The sequence below is a fragment of the Eriocheir sinensis genome, unplaced genomic scaffold (genome assembly GCF_024679095.1).
Source record: "Eriocheir sinensis breed Jianghai 21 unplaced genomic scaffold, ASM2467909v1 Scaffold182, whole genome shotgun sequence".
NCBI lineage: Eukaryota > Metazoa > Arthropoda > Malacostraca > Decapoda > Varunidae > Eriocheir > Eriocheir sinensis.
In genome coordinates, this window is record NW_026111206.1 from 100253 (window position 1) to 121294 (window position 21042).

The 21042-nt window shown below is 44.4% G+C and overlaps 1 protein-coding gene across 1 annotated transcript in view; it reads left to right on the forward strand.

The window, feature by feature from the left end:
• The window catches only part of LOC126990628 (uncharacterized), a 19555-nt gene extending 2538 nt beyond the window's left edge, over positions 1-17017 (forward strand). Inside the window, exons 2-3 of the mRNA XM_050849311.1 lie at positions 4403-4485; positions 16475-17017. Of these exons, the coding sequence (XP_050705268.1) occupies positions 4403-4485; positions 16475-17017 (626 nt within the window). The remainder of the gene's footprint in view (positions 1-4402; positions 4486-16474) is intronic.
• Positions 17018-21042: the final 4025 nt, after the last annotated feature.

Genomic DNA, 21042 nt, shown 5'->3' on the forward strand with positions numbered 1-21042 from the left:
TGTGTGTGTGTGTGTGTGTGTGTGTGTGTGTGTGTGTGTGTGTGTGTGTGTGTGTGTGTGTGTGTGTGTGTGTGTGTGTGTGTGTGTGTGTGTGTGTGTGTGTTCTTTCCCTCCACATCGTCCTCAACTTTTCTCCTTATGTTCCTTCTTTCCTCTTTCAGTTTCTTTTTCCTCCTTTTCCTCTCTTTCTCCTCCTCTTCCTCCTCCTCCACCTCCTCCTCCTTCTTTTTCACCTCTTCCTCTTCCTCCATGTTCTCCACACTCATCTTTCTCCGTCTTCTTCTTTCTATTCATCTTCCTCCTCCTCCTCCTCCTCCTCCTTTTTCTCCTCTTCCTCTTCCTCATGTTCTCCGCACTCTTCTTCCTCTCTTTTCTTCTTTCTATTCATCTTCCTCCAACTCCTCCTCTTCCTAATTTCCACTTCTTCCACCTCCTTCTTTACAACCTTAACCTTGTCATTTTTTCTCCTCCTCCTCCTCCTCCTCCTCCTCCTCCTCCTCCTCTTCCTCCTCTTCCTCCTCCTCCTCCTCCTCCTTCATGACCTTCGTTTTTTCGGTCTTCCTCCCGTAATTACTGTTCTGTCCTGTCTCCCAAATTTACCTTCCTCTTGGTCCTTCCCTAATAAGCTCATCGGCACACCACAGGGCTACAAATCATGGTTATTATTATCTCTCTCTCTCTCTCTCTCTCTCTCTCTCTCTCTCTCTCTCTCTCTCTCTCTCTCTCTCTCTCTCTCTCTCTCTCTCTCTCTCTCTTGTTTCAGAGAGAGAGAGAGAGAGAGAGAGAGAGAGAGAGAGAGAGAGAGAGAGAGAGAGAGAGAGAGAGAGAGAGAGAGAGAGAGAGAGAGAGAGAGAGAGAGAGAGTCATTCATTCCCATCATCATCATCATCATCACCGCAATAATTGGAAACTTGACCTTGGGAGCGCATACCACACACACACACACACACACACACACACACACACACACACACACACACGAGAGGTCATCTAAATAATCACCACATTTTCTCTGGAGTGCCACACTTGTACACGTTCGTTGGTCTGTCTTTCCACCTCCTCTATTTTTATTCCTTCGTCACTTGTACACGCCCCTTCTTTATTGGTCTTCTTTCCTTCCTTCCTTCCTTCCTTCCTTCCTTCCGTCTATCCTTTTTTTTCTTTTTTTCCTTCCTTCCTTTCTTTCTCCGTCTGTCTTTCCATTTCCTCTATTTTTATTCCTTCGTCACTTGTACACGTCCTTTCTTTATTGGTCTTCTTTCCTTCCTTCCTTCCTTCCTTCCTTCCTTCTGTCCTTTTTTTTCATTTTTTCCTTCCTTCCTTCCTTCCTCCGTCTGTCTTTCTATCTCATCAATTTTTATTCCTTCGTCACTTGTACACGTCTTTCTCTTACTAGTCTTCTTTCCTTCCTTCCTTCCTTCTTTCCTTCCTTCCTTTTACTTTTTTCATTCCTACCTTCGTCTGTCTTTCCATCTCTTTTCTTCTTTTCTTTTTTATTTCATCACTTACTTAATTATTTACTTCTTCCCTCCCTACCTCCCATTTTTTTCCTCTATATCCTTCCTTTTTCAAATCCTGCTTATTTTTTTTTTTATTTGATTCTCCCTACATGCTTTACTTAATTCTCTCTCTCTCTCTCTCTCTCTCTCTCTCTCTCTCTCTCTCTCTCTCTCTCTCTCTCTCTCTCTCTCTCTCTCTCTCTCTGTCGTAGTAGTAGTAGTAGTAGTAGTAGTAGTAGTAGTAGTAGTAGTTGTAGTAGTAGTAGTAGTAGTAGTAGTAGTCTGTCTTTCCAACACCTGTGACAGCAGTAATAACAGGACCACCACCAGGCTGCCCACTCACACGCAACCTTTATTTGCAGCAGCAGCAGGACATAATGATGAGAGACTCGCTGGCAGGATAAAGGTCACCACCAGGAAAGTAATAAGCCAAGCGGTCAAGCCCCTCCACCCACCCACCCAGCCCAACACACACACAGATTACAAGAGTGGCTACTTCTTCTCCCCCTTACGTAACAAGTGGATCAATAATTAAAACATTACTTGCACAGCCACTCTACGTGCAATTGCCTTCATCTTTCCTTTCGATCGTGATGGTAAACGTCATTGCTATTGATTTATGAACTCGTGAAAGCTAAGGTCTTTTCTACGTGGTCCAATAACGCTGTACACTATCGCCACCTACGCGTCTTAGGGGAGTGCAAGCCTCCTTCCTGCGTCCAAACTTGGGTCATAACGCTGAGCTGAGGGGTTGCAAAGTTACCAGGCGTGTAAGGCGATGTCTGCAGTGCCACGAGGTGATTTAAAGCTCTTTCACTCCCTCTCGCTTCTGATAGCAACTTGGCCCATACTGCTGGATCGTTGTTTAGAATGTTTCCCAACTTATCACGGTCCCCAGATGATAAGTAACGTTCTAAATCGCAGATGCTGAGATACAACAAGACTATCGTGACTCTTTTTTTTATCTTTTCGAAATTCAATAAGCCATCACAGGGAAAAAAGTTGCAAATATAAAAACTTTCGAGCGGAAAATAAAGCAATCGCAATTCAAATAGCCTCCTCAAAGAACAGTCAGAGGAGTAGTATTGAGTGCTGTTCCTGTTTTCTAAGGTTTCCAAGAATATATCATGGCTGGACATTATTGAGAGTTATACAGAATTAATGAAACGAGTGTGCCCACGTAGCTCTTTGTGGACGATGCCGGTGACACTCAGAAGCCAGGCAGTCACAGTCGGGGCCTCAGCGCGACTCACTTGAATCGCCTCGCCAACCTGAGACAGCGAGCTCTGTTGAAATGTCGCTGCATCCTCTCCCAATGGGTCCGCCTCTGTCGCTGACGTTCCTCTCTACTAAGCTGTCTGTCATCTGATGGATAACGCGGCACCTCGATTTCTAACTTCTTGGGTCGGACTTTCCAAACGCTGCCGCATCTCACATCAACTCTTTCCAAAGGGCGAAAAGAAGATTAATAGTGCTCGCATGCGTGCTTCTTCGCGTTCGTGGTACAGAAGCTTTGTCACACTACCACCACCGGAAATCCCTTAACTTCTACGAAAGCCTCGGCAAATGCGAGAGCTTGGAAACGGATTTTTTCTTCTCTTTCTTCTCCTCTCCTCTCCTCTCCTCTCCTCTCCTCTCCTCTCCTCTCCTCTCCTCTCCTCTCCCCTTCCCTCCTCTCTTCTTCTCTCCTCTCCTCTTTTCCCTTAGAATCCCAGAAAGCAATATGACAACGCGAGTTCGAAGGCCGACAAACTCTTACTTGAAGCTTTTACAACGTTCCGCTTCGGTATTTGAAATGGCTGAAGCATCGCGGATTTGTCCCCTATCAATATACGTTGCCTCACTAAATACTGACAATATAATATAAAATTCAAGGCAGTATTAAGTTATTCACGTCCATAAGTCTTTTTTTTCTGGGCACGTCAAGTTCCAGGTATAACATTTAAATTTCGAAGTTTTACGTAAAATGATATGTCAGACTCACTGCTGCATGGGAAACATAAAGAAAGACAGTATTAAGTTATTCACGCCCATGAACTACATTTTCCTGGGCACGTCAAGCTTACATTTAATCTTCGAGGTTTTACGTGCAAAGAGATAGTAAGGTCAACCCCGCTGCTGCATAACAAACAAAAAAATAACAATAGAGGTAAAAAAAAAAGGAATGATGGACGATGTATCTCAACCTATTTCAAACACGACACAAAACTCGCAGGAAGCAACCAACCAACCTCGACCTCGTTTCCATGATCCCTTCACGCACGCCCCCTCAACACACGATCTTATCTGACTATGGTTTTTTTTTCTGGGCCTATTTTTACTCCCTCACGCCTACACACTTTATTTCCCTGCCGCCCTCAGTCCCATAAATCCTCTTCAGCGCCATTCCCTCCTCTCCATTCTCTTCCTGATGACCGTAACCAAATCAGCACACGATTCTTCATATTCTTTTGATCTCGTGACATCCATCCGACTCTTCTGTTCCTCTCTCTATCTCTCTTTGTGTCTGTCTCTGCCTCTGCCGCTGTCTGTCTCTGTCTCTCTGCTTGCCTCTGTCTCTGTATATCTGTCTGTCTCTGTCTCTCTCCCACCTATTTACTATCTTCTGTTCCTCTCTCTATCTCTCTTTGTGCCTGTCTCTGCCTCTGCCGCTGTCTGTCTCTGTCTCTCTGCTTGCCTCTGTCTCTGTATATCTGTCTGTCTCTGTCTCTCTCCCATCTATTTACTATCTACATGTCAATCTCTATCTACATGCCTATCTATCTATCCATCAATCTATGTATCAATCTATCAATCTGTCTATATCTCATGCTATTCTTGGTCCTGTCCACTCTACTATCGCCATATATTTTCCCCATTGTTTTTCTCCACACTCTCATACCTCTCCCCATGTGTCCCCGTAGGCAATGATGGGACTCAGCTTGTGATGGCGCGGGCAGCTGTTACTATATCCATGCTTATAGAGGCGACTTATTGGTGCACACATGTTACCTCGCTCTGATGGTATAGGTTAGGTCAGGTTGGCCGATATCGCAGTACAGGGAATGTGTGCTGAGTGTAGGACAGGTGTGCGTGATTGTTTTGAAAAGGATGGTAAGGTTATTCGTGGAGGGTTGTGTGTGGGAAGAGAGAGAGGGGGGGTGCATATCTGCGTGTGTGGGTGTACTTGCATATGTAAACCTTTCAACACAGCTATATAGACTCTGGTACACGCCACGCCACACTGAGCAAGAACGAAAGGACTTTAAAAAATATAGAGAGAAAAATAGAGAAACAAAAAAACACGGGTGCCACGATGTTATAGATGAGTTACTGTTTCCTTCCATCACTCATCACTTCCATCCTGTCTTCCTCTCTCTCTCTCTCTCTCTCTCTCTCTCTCTCTCTCTCTCTCTCTCTCTCTCTCTCTCTCTCTCTCTCTCTCTCTCTCTCTCTCTCTCGGTCGGAGGCGGACGCAAGGCACCAATAAGACTAACGGTGGGGAAGGAACAAAAACTAATAAGACGCTCCTGTTCCAGTACTTCCTTTAACGCCTAGGAGAGAGAGAGAGAGAGAGAGAGAGCTCGAGAGAGAGATAAATCTATAAGTTTAGATCTCGAGCTCTCTCTCTCTCTCTCTCTCTCTCTCTCTCTCTCTCTCTCTCTCTCTCTCTCTCTCTCTCTCTCTCTCTCTCTCTCTCTCTCTCTCTCTCTCTCTCTCTCTCTCTCTCTCAAGCACACGTTCTCGGGTACACAATTTTCTTCTCTTATTTTCTTTTAACTCAATTTGCTAATACCTTTAAAAATATACTCGGAAAAACACGTATCTGCTTTAAACACACACACACACACACACACACACACACACACACACACACACTAAGCCTTACCCTATAGGCCTCAGCGTGTCCATGTAGTGTCGTGTTTTTTATTCAGAGCCGCTGACAGACATAATAGAAAGGGTGCTGAGTAGTAGTAGTAATAGTAGTAGTAGTAGTAGTAGTAGTAGTAGTAGTAGTAGTAGTAGTAGTAGTAGTAGTGGGAGAGAAGGTGGGAGTGAATGGTAAATAGCCTCGAGAATATTGGAAAAGGTACATATAAGGAAAGGTTCAGAGCGGTTGGTGGAGAGCGGAAGAAGAATGGCGGTGGTGGTGGTGGTGGTTGTGCTAAGGGGTGGTGGTGGATGTGGTGCTAAGGGGTGGTGGTGGTGGTGGCATAGAGAGGACCAATAACCTGATGGTGATGGAAGAAGAGTGACAAAGGAAGAAAGAAAGACGATAAAGAGAAACAAAGGATAGCATATGAAGAACAATGACGGGAAAGAAGAGATGATATATAGAGAGGTGATGAAAGAATGATGAGAAAAGAAAGAAAGAAAGACTACAATGAAGAACAAAAGATAAAACATGAAGAACAGTGACTAGAAAATAATAAATGAAATGAAGAGAAAAGAGAATGAGGAGGTGAGACAGAGGAAGATATAGGGAGAGAAGGGTGGAGATAAGGGAGATGACTGAGAGATGATCTAAGGGGGGAATCAGGGAGAGTGAAAGGAGGTAGGGAAGCGAGGGAGACTGTCGAAGGGAGATAAGTAAAGGATATAAGGGAGAGTTGATGCGTGGTGGAACGGGTGGAAAGGAAAGCAAGGGAGTGGAAAAAACAAAAACGGAGAGAGAGAGAGAGAGAGAGAGAGAGAGAGAGAGAGAGTTATATTTTTGAAAATATAGATAGAGTTAAAAATAGAGAGAGAGAGAGAGAGAGAGAGAGAGAGATAGAGAGAGAGAGAGAGAGAGAGAGAGAGAGAGAGAGAGAGAGAGAGAGACAGAGAATGTTGAAGAAAATAACGAGAATGTGTGAGAAAATTAAGTAAAAGTAAATATGAATAAATAAAAGAAGAAAATGACTGAGAAGAAAAGACGATATTATGAGGAAGAAAAGGAAAAAAAGGTAAAGAAGAACAAAAAATAATGAAATAGGAAAAACAGAGTAAAGGAGGAAAATATGTGTGAATCCAATAAGCGAGAATAATGATAGAGAAAAACCAAGGGACAGGATAATTAGACCGATTAATTATTGGTGAAAAGACTGGCAAGAAGGAAGGAAGGAAGAAAGGAAGGAAGAAGTGAAAGTGGAGGAGTGAAAAGCGCGGAAGGAAGAAAAGAATGAAGTAGAAAGGAAGAAAGAAGAGAGGTGGGAAGAATTATATTTACTGAAGGATGAAGAAATGTGAGATAGAAGAAGTCAGAAAGGAAGTAGTTACAATAATGAAGAAAAGGGGAGTAAAAAGAGAACAGGAGCAGATAAAGAGAACTGAGAATAAGGGACTTCCTTTTTCTCTACATTTCCTACTTTCCATTCTTAATTTCTTCCTTCCTCCTAATTTATTTCTTCCTTCTTTATTTTATTTCCTGCTTTCCTTCCTTCCTTCCTTCCTTCTCTTCTTCCTTCTTTCCTTCCTTTCTTCCTTCCTTTTATGTTTGTGGAAAAGAAGAATGAGAGAATAGGGAAGGAGAAAGGGAAGAATAAGCCTATAATGTATGGTAGGCCCCCTGGTGGATGAGTAATGACACGGCCATACGACACTGACCACCCCATTACCCATTCACCCCCTTAATCATTCACCCACTTCCTTCACTCCCTCACTCACTCTTAGTCTATTTCATTATTATTCTCGCTTATTTGATTCACACATTTTTGCTTCTTTTACTCTTCTTTTCTTCTTTTTTTCCGGTTTTTCCGGTTCCCAGCTCACTCATCTCCCCTCCCCTCCACACTCACACTCATCTCAATTATTCATACTCACTCCCCTCACTCATTCACTCACTCACACGCACTACCTTACCTACACCGCTCACTCAAACACTCACAAACACTCACTCAGTTTAACTCACTCGGTTCATCCCTATAACTTACTCACTTTCACTCACTCCTTTTTTCCTTCCCTCCCTAACTTATTAAAAAAAATCAATCTCATAAGTCTTCCCGCCGTTCCATCTCCCGATCTTCCTTTTCAGCAACTAACAGGGGTAAGTTAGGAAGATTTAGCGCTGTGTTTTGTTTATATTTATCTCTCTCTCTCTCTCTCTCTCTCTCTCTCTCTCTCTCTCTCTCTCTCTCTCTCTCTCTCTCTCTCTCTCTCTCTCTCTCTCTCTCTACACAGAGACACAGAGAGAGAAAGAAAACAGAGAGAGAGAGAGAGAGAGAGAGAGAGAGAGAGAGAGAGAGAGAGAGAGAGCGGCAGGCTGTATAGTCCACGGGTAACTAGAGACCTCACAGACTCCAGCAAAGTGTTACAGTCTCCCTTTATTACGGTGAAGAGGAGGAGATAGGGGTAGGGGGGGAGGGGGGAAGAGGGGAAGGGGTAGGATGAGCGAGAGGGGGGGAGTGAGGATAGGGGACAGGATGGGGTGAGGCTGGGGAGAAGAGGGGAGGAAGGAGAAGGGAGAGGATGGTGGATAGGGGATGTGTTTTAGATTTAGTTAAGACGGAGTTGCTAGAGAGAAAGAGAGAGCGAGAAGGAGAGAGAGTGTGTGTGTGTGGGTAAGGGAAGGAAGGAAGAGGGGAGAGAAAATGATAAGATGGGAATCAAAGAGTGAGAGGGGGGGAGGGGGAGGAATGGAGAAGGAAAATAGAGAAGGAGGAAAGACGAATGAAAAGAATAGAGGAAAAGAAAATAATGAATGGAGGAAAGGTGAAAAAATAAGCGAGAGAGAAATGGAAAAGGAAAATAGGGCTGGAGGAAAGAAGGAAAAAAGGGAGGAAGAAAGAAAGGAGCAGGAAAATAGAAAAGGAGGAAAGGAGAAAGAAAAGAGAATAGAGGAAAAGAGAAGAGGAATAGAATGGAGAAAAGGAGAAGAAAAACGAGAGAAAAATGGTAAAGGAAAATAGGGCTGGAGGGAAGAAGGAAGGAAGGAGAAAGAAAACAGTAAAAGAGGAAAGTAGAAACGATAAAAAAAAGAATGGAGAGAAGAAAGAAAAGCGAGAGGAAAGGAAAAGGAAAATAGGGCTGGAGGAAAGAAGGAATGAAAGAGACAGAAAACAGTAAAAGAGGAAAGTAAAAAAAAAACAATGGAAGAAAGGAGAGGAATGGAAAAGGATAATAGGGCAGGAGGAAAGCGGGAAAAAAAAGGGAGAACGGAAGGAAAATAAGAAGGAGAAAGAAAAATAACATGTAACCCAATGCCCCCAGAGATGACCATGTGGTGCAAAATGTCACCAAAAAGTAGCTCCCGTAGGAATTGCTTATTAGACATTTTTGCTTTGTTCGTGTCATTTGCGGTCAAAGTATCAGAAAATTATGGGGTTCGAATTTTTCTGACCCTATAAACCCCCTCTTGTGGCCTCGTTTTTCTGCCCTCCACCCACCCACGCCCCCTTATTTTGATGTCCATATGCAGATTTTTGTAGTGTTGCCATTTTATAGGGGAGGGAAGGGGGTAAGTCATTTTGTGTTAGTTGATCCTGCTAATAACGCCCTCAGACTTTCGTTTTTTATTTTGCCTTTCGTGGAAATTGGCCAAGTATCTTACCCTCTTTGTCTCTCCCTGTTATCATTTTTTCCTTTTATTTCCCTTTTATTTCCCTTCTATATATGTATTTCTCTTTTATTTCCCTTTATTTCCCTTTTATTTCCTTGTTACATATTTATTTCTCTTTTATTTCCCTTTATTTCTTTTTTATTTCCCTTTTATATATTTATTTCCCTTTTATTTCTCTTTTATTTATGTATTTCTCTTTTATTTCCCTTTATTTCCCTTTTATTTCCCTTTTATACATTTATTTTTCTTTTATTTCCATCTATTTCCCGCTGATTTCTTTCCTTTCCTTTTATTTCCCATTTATTTCCCTTATATTTATTTATTTATTTCCCTTTCGTGGTGTCTGACAAATCCCTAACCCTCTCTGTAACTTCCTATAACCATTTTCACTTCCTTTCTTATTCCTTTTTCTAGATCCTTTGCTCCTACCCTCCTAGCCTCCTCCTATATCTTTTTTAAGGTTCTTCGTCTTGATCTGCTGCGTTACTCTATTCTTCTGCCCTCGTATAGTCTCTTCCACAATCCTATTATTCAATTCTTAAATATATAAAACAGATCAGCTTCTTGACTTCCATTTCTTTGTCTTTTCTTCTTCTCTTTACACCTTCCCTTCATACATATAGCGCAATTATTTTCCATCTATTCCTATCCTCTCATATACTCTGGTTCCTCTTACTCTTATTCATAAACATTGCAACGCTCAAGCACAGACAGTTAACAAGGCTTTCGTACGAGTTGTGAGCACTTCCGCAGGTAACTTAATAACCCTGGCTGTAGTCTGACGAAGCTTCTGTGACATTAACTAAGAACATGATTAATCCCTTCTTCGGCCCCTGGGAATAGGTGATGCTGGAGGCGGAAGCGTCTGAGATTACCGTCCCTTTATCCTCTTCCCTCTTCTCTCCTCCCCGAACAGTTCATTTTGCTTCCCTCTCTTCATTCCACCTTCGCTGTCCTGTCTGCCCTCTCCTCTCCTGCCATTCACCTCCACCGCCTTTCATTATCTACAGCTCACACGTCACCTTGCTTCTCCTCCCCGCCTATTTCTCTCCTGTTTTCCTCTGTACACGCTCCACCGTTTCTGCACACCCTCAACCCTTATGTTTATTACCACAAGTTGAAGGGTGCGCAGTGGCTGGCCCGAGGTATATAGGAGGATGAAGGGTTTTAACAAGGGTGAGGTTCTTGAGATTCTGGCTGTGAGAGATCAAGGCAGAACTCTGAGAAGTGTTTAAATTAGATCAATCCTAATCAAATGAACACAGGGGCAAAAATTGGTTTACGACTAAAGCAATGAACGAGTGGAGCAGGTTTGGCATTAAGCAAGCAAGTTAGTGCGTAAGTAAACATTCATTGCTCTATATTATTACGTACATAGTATATAAGCGAAATATTATAAACACTGTATAAGCAATCGTGTGTCTGGCAGTCATGTTGTGATAGCTAATATTATAGATACCTTCAAGAAACGGTTAGAATATTTGATGGTTAAAGCTGGATGGTGTTGGGTTTACAGAAGTTATCAGTATATAAGCGAAATATTATAAACACTGTATAAGCAATCGTGTGTCTGGCAGTCATGTTGTGATAGCTAATATTATAGATACCTTCAAGAAACGGTTAGAATATTTGATGGTTAAAGCTGGATGGTGTTGGGTTTACAGAATTTATCAGTATATAAGCGAAATATTATAAACACTGTATCAGCAATCGTGTGTCTGGCAGTCATGTTGTGATAGCTAATATTATAGATACCTTCAAGAAACGGTTAGAATATTTGATGGTTAAAGCTGGATGGTGTTGGGTTTACAGAAGTTATCAGCCTTAACCTACTGACTACTTGCAGACTCATATGTTTTCATGTTCTTCTTCTCTGATGTTCTTATATATAAGTTTAAATCTCACCCATCCAGATCTCCCTCCACCTCTGCTCAAGCCTCCCCTTCCGATCTATTCCTCCCCCAGTCACTGCCCTCTTCCCTCTCTCTTCCTCTTCCCAACTCTAGACGAAATAACCAACATCCCCCTCGTCAGTAAATAACCCAAGAACTAGATATCTCCCCTTCCGATCTATTCCTCCCCCAGTCACTGCCCTCTTCCCTCTCTCTTCCTCTTCCCAACTCTAGACGAAATAACCAGCATCCCCCTCGTCAGTAAATAACCCAAGAACTAGATATCTCCCCTTCCGAACTATTCCTCCCCAAGTCACTGCCCTTTTCCCTCTCTCTTCCTCTTCCCAACTCTAGACGAAATAACCAACATCCCCCTCGTCAGTAAATAACCCAAGAACTAGATGTAACGGCCAAGCGAGGCGGTGCAGTAGGTACAGACATCGACAGAAGATTTTTCGGAAATATGAATGACTGACCTGCAAAAGTAGTTAGTGCTAATACAAACCTTAATAATCATAGTGGCCATTACTTCGCTGCAACAAGAGTCAATAGAATCGTGTGTGCGTACAGTGAATACTTTAATACGTTTTGGTGGTTATTAAAAATCGTGAACAAGCAGACTAAATCACTAAAGCAGGTTGCCTCATTATAAGCCATTAGAATTCGTTGCCTGCTCTTCTATGTTGCCATGTTTCCTCTTTCTCTACCTGCCCCTGCCCTTTCAGATTCCGCCACGCCACTAGACTTCGGTGCCTGCTATTCGATGTTTCCATGTTGCCGTGTTTCCCCCTCCTTTCCCTGTTCCTGCCTAGCCCCACTCTTATTCCGCCACGCCACTAGACTCCGTTGCCTGCTCTTCCATGCTGCCGTGTTTCCCCCTCCTTTCCCTGCTCCTGCCCAGCGCCACTCCGGTTCAATCCGCCCCGTCAGTCCCTGTTGGCCTACCTGGAGGTTTGTTTGCCGGGCTTCACCTTGATTACCTCAGCAACACAACAAACGCGCCGCTGAGCCACGCCGAGATTCTGGACAAGGCCAGTCGCTGAGGTTCCTCGAGGGGCTCACCAAGAACAAATTACCTGCCTCCTCTTTTTCGACGTTCCTTGTTTCATCTAATTTGCGTTCCACTTGTTCTTGTTACGTGTCCCTACTGAACTCCTCCTCTTCCTCTTCCTCTTCCTCTTCCTCTTCCTCTTTCTCTCCTATTTCTTTTCCTCTTACTCTTCTTTCTCCTTTTCTTTCTCCTCTTCCTCCTCCTCCTCCTCCTCCTCCTCCTCCTCCGTTTCATTTCCCCCTTATCTACCTCTTTTTACCCTTTCTTTCCTCCATCCATTCTTACTTCTCTTCCTCATTTTCTTACCCTCATTTTTTTTCCCATACTTCTGCTATTCCTCTTCCTCAGTCTCTTTTTTCAGTCATTTTTTTCTCCGTCATCTCTTCTTTTCTTTTCTCATCCTTCTCCTCTTCCTGATCCGCTTCCTCCTCCTCCTCCTTTCTACATTCCCCGGTATGCTCCCCTCACTCAACCCTTCTTCAGCTGACACACAACCACATCAACGTTTCCACAGCTTATGTCACATCCACTCACCTTACCTTCCCTCCCTACACCCCGCCCTTTCCTTCCTCTATAGCCATCAAGGGAGCAGTAATCGTCCTCGCCTAAGAAGCTCACCTCCTCGCCCCAATAGCCTTTTGAGTGTTTGGCGTAATCGTCTTCCACACATGAAGGAACGTACCTGTGGAGAATGTTTGATATTAGTAAAGTCTCCCCTCGTTATTTTCTTTTTTTTCTTATTATTCTTGATCCTCCTCCTTCCTTCCCCTTTACCTAGGTTTCTGCCTTCCCTCCTCCTCCTCTTTCTCTTCTTCCTTCATGTTTACACTATGCAATCTATGTACATGAATATTTTTACTATTACATTCTTTTATCTATCCATTATTTTTTTTCTTTCACTTGCATCTGTCAGTCTCTCTCTCTCTCTCTCTCTCTCTCTCTCTCTCTCTCTCTCTCTCTCTCGTACACACACACACACACACACACACACACACACACACACACACACACACACACACACACACACACATGATCCATTAAAAAATGTGTATGGTACGTAAAACCCTCGCCAACCTTAGTTAAATACGTGTGTGTGTGTGTGTGTGTGTGTGTGTGTGTGTGTGTGTGTGTGTGTGTGTGTGTGTGTTTACCTGGTTGTATTTATCTACTTCTTATATTATGGAGGTTCACCACGCACCAGTCTTGTCTCAATCGGTCAAATTTAGCTTAAAATAATTCTAAGGTTTTCGAGCGAACGATTTCATTGTCTAGACTGTATTTTGTGAGTATTTCGAAGCCCCTTGTCGTTTATAATTTCTTTCCATGGCAGGTTATTGATCTCCTCCCTTAAATAAATCCATCTTCACTATCAATCAACTACTATCAACCATCCATTTCCTTCGATGCCTTAAACACTGTCAGTATATCACCTCTTCCGTGTTCTCAGGACGGTACCCGCAAATTTTTCCGTCTTTTTTATAAGTTAAATCCTAGGCTGGGGACCTTCTTGCTTGTTGCTCGCATCTTCTCTAGCTCTTAGCTATACCTTGCCACATATTTCAACCTCGGACGGATAAAAAACACTATCAAAACCTTCATAACTATTTCATCCATAGTATGAAAGGCCACTTTTTTTTCGAGTGTTTATTTAGGGTGACAAATTATCCTGGATCAACAATTTAGGCCTTTTTCCTCTCTTGCTATTTTGATTTGTTTATTTTCCAAAGACTAGTTCAGTGACAGCCTCAATACTTCTACGCAGCTACCACAATTTGCTTTGAGTTTCATGTTTCACGCCGTCAATCCTCTTCAAATCTTCCTGCAGCATTTTATAATCCTTCTCAATATTCTAGCATCCTCATGACCTTTGCACTATCTACATATCGTTGATGCAATAAGAAACTTTACGAGCGCCAGCACAGAGCCTTGAGGGACTCCATGGATTGCTTTTCCCCATCTTGACATTGCCCTGTATTACTGTTCTCATCTCTCGGAAAGTCTCGTCCAATCCAGTGTGTGTGTGTGTGTGTGTGTGTGTGTGTGTGTGTGTGTGTGTGTGTGTGTGTGTGTGTGGCTGGGAGAGAGGGAGAGGAGGCGGGGTTGAAGGGGTTGAAGGGGGCATGGAGATCATCAGCCGGCAACCAACTAACTGATCAGCCAACTAAACGAACAAAAACTCCGCAGCAACATCACCAAAAACACCCACGGCGAGCAGGAGGTGCGTACAAGCTTTCAAATGCAGTTATCTCGGGAGTTTCTAATCCTAGTCGGGGAGGTTCAGGTAAACACGAACACACTCTGATGGGAGGCGGAACAATGTCATGGGCCTCAGCACCTGGTTATTCTATCTGATTATCCTGGATACCGGCAAAACGTGTGACCTCTGACCTATGATAAACAACAAGCCGGGTGAAAAAGCTGGATGACATGAGATCCGAATCCAATAGTCAGCGATACAGGTCGATAGCAAACCGGCAGATAACATATATAAGAGCACTCTGATCATGACCACTGAACAGAGAGGTGTGACAGAGGGTCATGAGGAGGGTATTGAGCTAGCAGAGACCGGGAGAGATGAGAGGTGGTAATGTAAGGGTGAGGAAAGAAGTGGGAGATGCAGTGGAAAGGGGAGGTACTACATGAAAGGTGTCTTGGTGTATAGAGAAATCAGAAGGGGGAAAGACGTGGGAGGTGCAGTGGAAAGGGGAGGTACTGCAGGAAAGGTGTCTTGGTGTATAGAGAAATCAGAAGGGGGAAAGACGTGGGAGGTGCAGTGGAAAGGGGAGGTACTGCAGGAAAGGTGTCTTGGTGTATAGAGAAATCAGGAGGAGGAGGAAGAATATAAAAGGTGGTAATGCATGGGTGAAGGAAGAAGTGGATGGTGCAGTGAGAGATGGAGTTAGTACACGAGATTGAACTTGCTGCATAGAGGAGTCAAAAGGAGAAAAGAAGCAGGAGGCGGAGGAAGTATATACACAAGGTTACATCCAAGGCACCTTCACCAGCCTCTCTCTCCCTCTTTCTTCCTCTCAAGGTGCATCAAGACAGGTGCTCACAGATACAAATGGAATGCAGAACAGGGAGAGGGAGACTAAAAATACTGAGAGGATGGGACTGATGAAAAGCTATGAGGAGGAACATGAACACTACATTATATCTGACTCCCTCTCCCTCTCTCTCTCTCTCTCTCTCTCTCTCTCTCTCTCTCTCTCTCTCTCTCTCGCTAACACACCTAAGCCGGCACGCCACGTCGAGCCACACTACAAATTCCTCACGTAACAGTGCAAGGATGTGGTCGACAGGGAGGCTGAGAGGAGGAGGAGGAGGAGGAGGAGGAGGAGAAGAAGAAAGAGGAAGAGGAAGAGGAGGAAGAGGAGGAGGAGGAGGAGGAGGAAGAGGAAGAGGAAGAGGAAGACGAGGAAGAGGAGGAGGAGGAAGGTATGGACGTGTAACAGCCTTCCTTCCCTCCTTCCTTCTCCTTCCTTCCCCCCTTCCTTCCCTCCTTCCATCCTTCCTTCCTTGTTGAATGAGAGAGGTGGTGGTGGTGGTGGTGGTGGGAAAAGGTGGTGGGTGGTGCTGGCTGCTGGCTGGTGGAGTTGATAGTGGTGGAGAGAATGATGTTGACAGGACTTGGTGGTGGTGGTGGTGGTGGTGTTGGTAGTGGTGATGGTGGTGGTGGTGGTGGTGATGGTGTAAGAAGAAAATGGTACACCGTGAAGAAGGGAGAGCGCTGGTGATGATAGTGATGGTGGTGCTGAGTGTGATGATGATGGTGGTGATGGTAGTGAAATGGTGGAGAGAGAATAATATAGAGTTATAGACGACACTTGTGGATGGTGATGATGGTGATGACGGGAATAGTGAAGGGGAAGGGATCTGGAAGCCATGTGGTGATGATTGTGATAATGAAGAAGGAAAGATTGTGAACTGATAGTGAAATTGTGTGGTGACTTATAAAGATCTCTCTAGTTCCCCTCCATCCTTTCTTTTCCCTCTTATCCTTCCCTCACCTCCCTATGCACTCCACACCTCACCTCACCATACCATCTTTCACTCACCTATTCGATACCTGACTACACTCACCTCTTCCTCACTCCCTTACAGCGTCCCCCTCCTCTCCATACCTCACCCACACCTTGCCACCTCTCCCTCACTCCCTCACAGCTTCCCCCTCCTCGTTACATCCCACTCACACCTTGCCACCTCTCCCTCACTCCCTCACAGCTTCCCCCTCCTCGTTACATCCCACTCACACCTTACCACCTCTCCCTCACTCCCTCACAGCTTCCCCCTCTTCTCCACACCTCACCCACACCTTGCCACCTCTTCCTCACTCCCTCACAGCTTTCCCCTCTTCTCCACACCTCACCCACACCCACCACCTCTCCTCACCTTAGCTTCCCCTCTTCTCCACACCTCACCCACACCTTACCACCTCTCCCTCACTCCCTTACAGCTTCCCCCTCTTCTCCACACCTCACTCACACCTTGCCACCTCTTCCTCACTCCCTTACAGCTTCCCCCTCTTCTCCACACCTCACCCACACCTTACCACCTCTCCCTCACTCCCTCACAGCTTCCCCCTCTTCTCCACACCTCACTCACACCTTGCCACCTCTTCCTCACTCCCTCACAGCTTCCCCCTCCTCGTTACATCCCACTCACACCTTGCCACCTCTCCCTCACTCCCTTACAGCTTCCCCCTCCTCTCCACACCTCACCCACACCTTGCCACCTCTCCCTCACTCCCTCACAGCTTCCCCCTCCTCGTTACATCCCGCTCACACCTTGCCACCTCTCCCTCACTCCCTCACAGCTTCCCCCTCCTCGTTACATCCCGCTCACACCTTGCCACCTCTCCCTCACTCCCTCACAGCTTCCCCCTCCTCGTTACATCCCACTCACACCTTACCACCTCTCCCTCACTCCCTTACAGCTTCCCCCTCCTCGCTACATCCCACACACACCTTGCCACCTCTCCCTCACTCCCTTACAGTTTCCCCCTACTCGCTACATCCTACTCACACATCTCCCTCACGACCGTTCCCAGCCAACCTAACACTCACCCTACCGTCAGCTCTCACCCTTACCCAAACCTCCCTCGACACATCTCATTCTTCAACCTCACCCCAACCTCTATTTTCTGTCTTTGTTTGTTTGTCTATCATTGTCTTTGTGTGTTTTTCTCTGCTAGTCTGTGTTTGTATTTGTAGATGTGTCTGGCTTTGTTTGTCTTTTTAAGGGATACGAGGAAGCTCAAGGGTTAAAAAAGAGGAAACAAAAAGTCCACTGGCGCTGATTCTGCAAATAGTGTATGGTGGAAGAACTCGCAAACAGAGAGGGTTAGAATCTTTTGGAGGGGTTAACCTTCCATTTAACTCTCCTACGCCCCCGTGCATCCCTAAGCCTCCACGCCGTACGCAAGGAGACACGAGAGGCAACCAGTCAGCCAGTCCAGCCACGCGAGGGCTCATGAAAACTAGATAGTCACAGTCTGTTCTCTCTCAAAACGTAAACCAAACTAACTTTCTCCTAAAACTTTAACTTGCACTTCCATTAACTCTCAATTTTTTCACTAGTGTTTATTTTGCTACGCTCATCCACTACATCATTTTTTTTATTCAGCCGTGTTTTGCCTGTTTCCATATTTCACCTCCTTCCCTGTATGCTGCTTTATTTATCTCCCACGTTTCCCTTCCTACCCCACCCTAACCTATCCCCGGCCCCACACAGCCCGCCCTAGTCCCCCACCAGTCTTGCAGTCCCCCCGCCAGCCTGCAGCCCCATATCCGGTGGCCACTTAGCAGCAATTCATGTAGCAAGTTGGGCATTAAACTCCAGTGGAATAGTCATACAACTCCGGGCTAATGACTCTTCCTGCCTCACTGCCCCCTTCAGTTAGCTCCATCCTTCCCCTGCCTCCCCTCCCTCCCTCTAACCCATCTACCTGCCTGGTCAATCTTCTCTGTCTGTCGAGTAATATGTTCCCACCTGCCTACCAGCTCTCATTCCTCCCTTCCTTACTCTGTCTAGTTTCCAGTTCACCTGTTAGTTTCTTTTCATTTCATTTCTTATCTTCCTACTCTCTAGTTTAATTCCCTTCTTATTTTTTCTGTTTTCCCACCTTCGTGTTCGTTTCTGTGTTAGTTTTCATCCTTTCCTTTCTATATTTCTTTCGTCTCTTTCTTACCTTGATTTCCTGCTTCATCTTGCCTCTACCCACCTATCCTGTCTTCGTATATGCCTGTCTCTCTGCCTCTCTCAATCTTTCGTTCCTTTCTTCATCATCTACCTTTCAGTCTTTTTTTTTAGCCTAACCTGTCTACCTCCTTCCCCTCTGCCTACCTCTCCTTCTTCCCTCTCTCACCTCCCATCTCTTTGCTGCCTATCGACCTGTTATCTACCTCTCTTTGTATGTGTGTATCAACCTTAGTGACTTTCTCATTGCCTATCCTCTGGTCTGATTTCTACCCTCGTCACTTTTCCTCATGTCCACTCTCCATTCATTCATTTATCCCTCCTAAGCCTCTCTCCCTTCCACTGCTACGTTTCCTTTTCCCCCTCCCTTCAGTTCTTTCCCCCTTTGTAGTTCCAACCTGACTTCTTCGTGATTCCAGTATTTCTTTCCATTTTTCCATGCATTTTCCACTCCAATGTACGCTTCCACTCCACCAAACCCCACCCTCTCCTACCCATATAAACATACCTAACCACTAGTTCTCCTTCACTCCCAACCACTCCTCCCGCCCTACCACTTCCTCCTGCCTTATGTGGCCATGTTCATTAGCACATACCTTCCCCCACACGTCTCAATCATTCTTAATAAATCTCAGCACCGGGTAATAGGGTAATGAAGCCATAACCGTGGAGACTACTACTACTACTACTACTACTACTATAACTACTACTACTACTACTACTACTACTACTACTACTACTACTATCAACATTACAGTGATTTATCTTTCTGTTTTCGCCACTTACATCAGGTTACAGCCACCTACCGACCCACTCCCCCCCCCCCTCCTCCTCCTCCTCCTCCTCCTCCTATTCTAACCATCTCCTTCGTCTCCCTTACCCACACACCTGCCACACAACATCGACCTTCCCATAAGACCTTCACCCTTTCACCCCTACCATTCCTTTCACGTAACCTTCCTTCCCCTTCCCGTTTCCTCTCACTGTTACCATACACGCGAATACAACCTTTCCATCTTATTCTCTCTCTCTCTCTCTCTCTCTCTCTCTCTCTCTCTCTCTCTCTCTCTCTCTCTCTCTCTCTCTCTCTCTCTCTCTCTCTCTCTCTCATTCGTCGTGTATGCATCACACACACAAAAAAAATTTAAATCAGTATTTTATTTATTAACATTAGTACTATTATTATTCTCCCTTATCTCCCCGTCCTCCTTATCTCCCCTTTCCCTTAGCTCTCACTCCCCTACTCCTCTACCCATCATCCTCCCTCACCCTCTTCCCTATCATCAGTAACATTATCCTTCGTTTTCTTTCCTCCTCCGCCTGTCGCGTCTTCTTTCATCCCATGCAATTAACTTCCCACTGAATCTCGGTTTTTTTCAAGGGGGGCTCAAGTATCTTCTGTATCGTTTCCTCTGTGTCCATCATTCATATTATCATCCCTCGTTCCCTTCTCCGCCCGAATGTCTTCTTGCAGTCATTCCTTTCACTTCAATTTCGTTTCCCGTCATGTTTTTTTTTCTTCTTATTTCACATTCGCTTTTCATTTGTTTGTTTTTGTTGTTGTTTTGTTTTTGAAGATGAAAAGATGGATAAAAAGAAGCACAAAGTAGGAAAAGCGTTCGAGGGAAAGCAATAAAAATTCTTGTCGAAAATACTGAATAAAAAAACAGCAAACCAGAAGTTACGGGCAAAGGTTTTCAATACAAGAGAAAGATGAAAGAAAAAGAAAGAAAGTCTAAGTTTTGACAATGTGAATTATTGATACCGGTGTGGTCTCTCTCTCTCTCTCTCTCTCTCTCTCTCTCTCTCTCTCTCTGTGTGTGTATGTGTGTGTGTGTGTGTGTAAGCAAAACTCCTTACATATTTACTGAATACGAGAGAGGCGGACATGATGCTTTTGAGAGAGAGAGAGAGAGAGAGAGAGAGAGAGAGAGAGAGAGAGAGAGAGAGAGAGAGAGGGGGGGGGGGGGGGGCGGGGGGAGTTTAAGCGTCCCACAGAGCCATCGCCAGACACTGACCCGTTAAGCCAGCGTGTGATCCCTTCCCGCCGACAAACAAAAAATAAATGGGACAAAATACCATGAGAAATAAATAAAATAAATAAAACAGAACATATATAAGACATAAATAGGATTCAGTGTAGGATTCAAAATAAGATTAAAAATAAATAGGTCATTCGTCAATATGCTCAGACGCTTCCGCCCTTCACATCTCATCAACTATTTCCAAAGTCAAAAAAGTAGATCAGCCGGGTTCTCATGAGTGTTCTTTTAGGTTCAAGGTACAGAGGAAGGGTCAAACCACCACCAGGGTCATTAAGGTGCCCCTGAATGTCCTGGAAACTCCTACGAAAGCCTTGCCAAATATGTGAGACTGGAAGCCGAAGTGTTTCAGAATGCCCCATAGGTAGGATATCAATAGCATTCCAAATAACATTCAAAATAGATTAAAAGACAATAAAAAAGCAATCCAAATAAAATAAGAAATAAGTATGGCATAAATAGAACATAAGTTGCACTCCAATTAGCATTCAAAGTAAAATAGACATAAATAAATAACATAAAAATCGAGCAAATATTCAAAACGGAGTCTAATTATTCAACTGTTGAGCATCAGATTAATTCAGACAACTCCTGATATTAAACTCTCCTAAATGACTCCCACCCTGCAGGATTGAACTAATTATTGCTTTAGTAATTTATGAGCGTCCCTGGAAAAATCTGACTTTAATATTTTATTAATCACTTAAGGACGATAAAAATGAGGAAGACTAATTGATCATTCACGTAATTTCTCTCTCTCTCTCTCTCTCTCTCTCTCTCTCTCTCTCTCTCTCTCTCTCTCTCTCTCTCTCTCTCTCTCTCTCTCTCTCTCTCTCTCTCTCTC